The sequence below is a fragment of the Dipteris shenzhenensis genome, chromosome 32, assembly GCF_047967505.1.
Source record: "Dipteris shenzhenensis isolate YYH24624 ecotype China chromosome 32, Dip_SZ_1.0, whole genome shotgun sequence".
NCBI lineage: Eukaryota > Viridiplantae > Streptophyta > Polypodiopsida > Gleicheniales > Dipteridaceae > Dipteris > Dipteris shenzhenensis.
Window position 1 is genome coordinate 22,997,269 of NC_141627.1, and position 5,547 is coordinate 23,002,815.

The 5,547-nt window shown below is 44.4% G+C and overlaps 1 protein-coding gene across 1 annotated transcript; it reads right to left on the reverse strand.

Moving 5' to 3' along the window:
* Positions 1-2,092: 2,092 nt before the first annotated feature.
* On the reverse strand, positions 2,093-3,801 carry LOC147880474 (uncharacterized). The gene is made up of 3 exons (XM_087371227.1): positions 3,546-3,801; positions 3,007-3,426; positions 2,093-2,754 (listed from the first exon to the last, which is right to left on the reverse strand). Exons 1-2 carry the CDS (start codon positions 3,716-3,718, stop codon positions 3,075-3,077), a joined length of 525 nt encoding a protein of 174 aa, XP_087227353.1. The 5' UTR covers positions 3,719-3,801; the 3' UTR covers positions 2,093-2,754; positions 3,007-3,074.
* Positions 3,802-5,547: the final 1,746 nt, after the last annotated feature.

A 5,547-nucleotide genomic window follows, 5' to 3' on the forward strand; every position in this document is an offset into this window, starting at 1 on the left:
GAACTGCTGGCTGAACTGACAAATGAGGGCAAGCTTGCGTAGGCGCTACTGACTTGGAGCGGGTCTCGGATTAAGAGATGCAGCCAGCCCTTGGAGGCAGGCTGGCGAGTATCTAGGCCACAGCCCGTGAGCTGTGGTTAGGAGCTGGTGGCAAACGACCAGCTGCAACGAAACACGGCACCAGGGGGATCGCGAGCTCAGCTCGCTCCCGTGCGTGACCAAAACAGCACAACACCCGGCGCTGCTACCTGCTCCGAGCGGTGAAGCGGCCGGGAAGAGAGACGGGAGGGGGGAAGCAGGTGCAGTCCACAGGGAGCTAGCAGTACCGTTGTATGAAAATATAATGCCAAAATATTTTTAAAAAAACCATTGTATTGATGAGTGTTGTGAGAGTATATACTATAAATTAACCAATGTAGACACCTTTGTATTTTTTGTGAGCGCACACAATGGAATATAATCATCTAGGTTTCCAATTGGCCAGCAAACCTACAAGAAAGGGGGGGCAGCACCCCCTCTCATTCTCAACAAGTCTCAAAAAGGCAGCAATATTTTTGAGCCACCCAGCCAGCAAGCAGAGCAGCCAGCCCAACCACTCAAAGGGTGATTGAAGGGATGGAATGACAGGTGGGGGCATATAATTAAGAGGCCAGCCTTGTGTCTCCACTTCAGCCTTGTGCCTCAAGGGGCAACCATAAGAATGGTTTTCCCCATTCATTCAGTCATCTAGTGTCTGGCAGCCCCCGGACCTCTCTGACAGCACTTTCAGTATCGCTCATGATCATGACTCAAAATCCAGCTGTGTATCAAAATATCATGCGAAGTAATAAACACACAATTGTGTGCAGGGGACAGGAACTATTTCACAGCAGAAAAAAAGAAACATGCCATTTCGAAAATGTAAGCTAAAGCACTGCAAAGCCATCATGCTGGGTAGTCCAAAAAACCAAAACCTTCTAGGTTCCAGAGCAGCTAGCATCCAAGCTTGAGTTAAAATATGAAGCTTCCAAATGACCAGGTTATTTTAGATTTGCAACTCAGCTCATTGTGGAGCTGAATGTTATTTCATGCCCATGTTTTAAAAAGCTATTGCAAGACACTCCTTTAGGAGGTTCACACGTTAGGGAATTAAACCCTATACTTCTCTCTTGATTAGTTTGAAAGTCTCCTTGGTGGGTCTGTCTGTCTTCTTTGAAGTAAATTATGGAGTCATTGACTCTGACTTGCTCGTCCACTTAGTTCTCTCCTAGCCACGATGAGGTCTTTCTCCTTGTCTTGCATACTCCTCTTATCCTTCAATAGTACTTGAAAATTTTCTATTCTTTTGGCTCTGATTTTGGATTTATCTCTCCTAGCTTGTTTTAAAAGGGATTGAGTAGCCTCAACCGCTTTCCAAGAATCAGAGGGAGATTTAGTAGCTACAAAAGCCACTTCCAGATCTCCACAATCTAACTTTAAACACTCTTACGCTTAAAAAACCCTGGATCAGCTTTAAACCACGAGGGTGGTGTATTGAGTCACAAGCTAGGAAAAGAGGCTTGTGGTCTGAAAGAGAGAAAGAGCGAAGAGAAGGTCTGAGATACCAGTTTAATGGTTTGGCTCAGTAGGTCTTGTGATAGGCATGCCCAATCTAGCCTTTGCTTCTCTTCTTAAATCACCTACCTGTCTATTTGACCGTGTAAAAGTGTCTTGACTGCAAGCATCAGTAGGTGTATAGTGTCTTTTGAATTTTTCCATGCACACAACTAACAATGCCGTTCCTAGCCATCTATCTTTATGTGTTCAACCATATTGACAGTCTTTAGAACAATAGCATTTCCATCTAACCCTGACAGCAAGTCCCAAGCGAGTTCTATGCTAAGTACAAGTTGGGGCACACACAGACACAACAACGAAGTGCATGCTAACCATCTGTGATCCTTATCTGTGTTTACCTTGATTACACCTTCCTTTAAGTGCATGGTACAACAAGCTGATGCTCTGTAATCACTATAGAATCCACTATCCTTTCCAAGGCATGATATAATACCCCAAAGAAGATGTCTCATAAGAACATGAACCATAAAAGAAACCTCTCCTCATGAAGCGGCGAAAACACTTGAATTCTTGCATAAAATTAGTTTGTCGTGCGCAAGCTTGATGCAATATTTAAAATACACAAGAATGCAAGGTCCAGGGCTTATATACGGTAAAATCAGGTTCACAACCTATGTTCTCAGTTTCATTGCAGACGATCTTCCAGCAAGGGTTTGTATCAGACCTATGAACGACAATTTCTAGAATCATACTCAGCGTGCTCTGGCGATGGGTACACAACCTTCCTCATTTCTCACTGGTAATGTAAGTAGTCTGAGGACCCCGTGCACCACATGTGCAGGTTCTTCCGAAGAAACTGTATTGTTAATCTTGTTGGCAATCAGAAAACCCTCTGTTTATTACTGTTTCTAGCCAGAGTGTTAGTCGTCCCACAAACACACCTTGGCATTCCGTTAGCATTCGTAATGATAAAGGTAGAGCTGTTAGTGCTGCATGAACGATATTGAATTTGAATAGGGTTGCCACTTTCTTTTTTTTCATCCCTTTATTGGAGCCATTTACTGGTACTGCCGCATCATAAACGATTTTGGATGGAGAATCTTTCTCACTTCATAAAACCCGGATCATTACCAACCTGATCTGCTCTACAACCACTCTAACCTGAATGCACCAGATTTCTGCTCTGGAAAGGTTGCCTATGTACAGGATCTCAGGTTTCTGCGGGAAAACAAAAAACATAAACACATAAACAGTGCTATGCATTAAACAAGTTGAATACATTGAAGAGGCCTGCCCAACCGGAGTAAGGGCATGGAATTTAGGAAATAATTTAATAAATAGCGAATTTCACTTCTCCAACCTAGCCTGGCGTCAATAAGGCTTCCACGATCCACGTGGCAGGCCAAAAAAGTTCTAGAAGCCCTGAAAAACGACATGTGAGGAAGAATTTTCAGAACACGTAATACGCACCTTAATGGTTTGAGAGAACAACAAACTGCAGGTCGATGGGGCTCTTCGTTATCTCGAGAACTAAACCATCAGCGGTTACATCCCGTCTCCTTTTGATCCTTCTCCTTCCGCTGCCTCTCAAAAAGTATAGCTGCAATGCGCTCTCTCTTGACAGCATCGCGTGATGGTTCTACAACCCTGGTCGGCTCTTTCCTGGGGCTTCGGCCGCTTAGATACATCTGGGAGGGGTACCAGAAAAGGATTGTTCCTAGAAGGAGACTGATCCACCAAAAAGCTATGGGCCCATGAAAGATCCTTGTTTCCACATGCGGTGCCGGGGAGACGGCACGTCTGAGGTGAAAGCCGCTTTGCGTAATCCGTTCATAGGCGGCAGTGACGCGCATGAATTCCTTGCCGTCGTTGGGGTGAAGATCAGGATGGCTGCATCCAGGGAAGGGACAAACTCTCAAGCAAACAGGGCAGCGCGAACCATTGGAAACAGCGTTGAAGCAGAATTGAAACGGGAATCTTTAAAGGAAAAGGAGATCCAGGAAACTGACCATTGCAAAGCGCGACGACGGAAAGCATCCTTGATTTGAGAGGGAGTGGCACCAAAGGAGAGACCAAGCTCGCGATAAGCGGATTCCAAAGGAGTACAACGCAGAGTTTGCTGGTGCGAGAAGGATCGACACCATTTCTGTGAGGAATTGATGGGAGTACAGCGACGAGGCATTCTGTGGCAAGTCCAGTAATACTAATAATATTTTTGCTAGTTCTTACACTTATATATGATCCCAGTGTGAAACCCGTGACTAGCCACAGCTACACAACGAATGAACATCTATATTGAGCACTTCCTTGTTCATGGTTCTTAGTTTTGCCACAATGATCTTGTCTATATACGTATATGTGAAGTTCCATTAGCGTCCCCGTGCCCTTCCCTGATAGATCACGCTGCACCCAGTTACCTTCCAGTTTACAAAAGAGTAGCTTGTGTTTTCTCCCTGCTTCAGAAGCTTTTGGGCTGTCAGAGACTCTGGAATGCAGCTCATAGCCTTGGCAATGCAACGAACAAAATCCTTGAGGATTGTTACTAAGGGAACTTAACAGGCCATGTCCAACTAATACCCTAGATGTCTAAGACAAAATGTTTGCAATATGAATGATGATGCACACTTTGGAACGTTTTCACAATATCATTTATTTTGAGAGGATAACCGAATTCAATCCGTGATTCTTCAACAAGTAATAAAACTGATACATATAGAAGATATTACAGGACTAAATCTATATGCACACAACTCCTTACCTCCTAGTAGGAAAGGGCATCTCCAAATATAAATTCGATAGACCATTGATTGAAGCAGCCCTGGAAATAATGTTTCCCGTCATGATCATAGAGGGTGATCACAACGCTCTAATCTTGCAATCGGAATAAATTTCTCGTCCAGCAATATGTTTTTTATGCTTCACATCGAGATGAATTATCCTCTTTGTTGCAAGGCCTTCGGCTGTGCTGAGGTCGGGGATTTTGATTGCAGGTCTTTAAAAAGCTATCCATCCAATGACCCGTTCGCTTTGAAATAAACTTGGTGAGTAGCCTTTTCAACCCTCGTACACAAAAATCCACGTAGATCTACTAGATTGAGATGGTGAGAGCCGCCTAATGTCTCCATTGTGCACAAAAAGCTTTCTTGCCTTGTCTCAGACCACCATTTCCTGCCACACAATGCCCACCATTTCCTTTCACACTCCTTCCCAAACCCTTCTGAAGTTTTGTGTGATTTCGAGGAGTTCCTGTAAGAATACTTGCTCGGGAGCTATTGTGCAGTGGAACATGCTCATGCCATTGGCCATGGCTACAGGGACAATCTGATCAGTGAGTTCAGCAAAAAGGGCGCTAAAGCGAAGAAGTAAAGGCTCTCTACAAGTGGTTCCTTCTGGACAGATGACAAGGTCACCTTCTTCGAGGAGCCTCCTAATGTTGGCTGCATCTTTCTCACGGTCACGAGTAAGCCTCACTGTTGTGATGGGGGCAATGAACTTAGGAGGGCGAGATATGGAATAAGTTACCACTATGATGGGTTGTCCTAGAGCTATGGATACAAAGACAGGATCCAAAAGTGATCTATGAGAACACACAAAGAGCACACCTAGCTTGCCAAACTGTAATTTCACGTCAATTGGAGGGTTGCCCTTGATGATCACGTGCACCCCAAGCACCTAGCAGGCACGGTAGACCATTTTCATTAGGAGCAATGCTAGAGCTGTGATACCATCATGGAATACGACAGGTTTAAGGAGCTTGTCAGCACTTATGGCTTCATCATCAAGTTGGGAGGCACAATGTAAGCCTCTTGCGTGCAAGAATTAGACACGATCAATCATCAGCAGCTAGTCTTGACCTTCTCAGAATATACAACTTATGTAAACAACACAACTCAATCCATACGGGGAGATATATATGATGGTCATGGGTAACACAAAAGCGCACACACAGAGACCTTACAAAGTTCCTTGAATGGAAAATCAGTCTTGCGATCGCCAAGCCCTACATTTGGA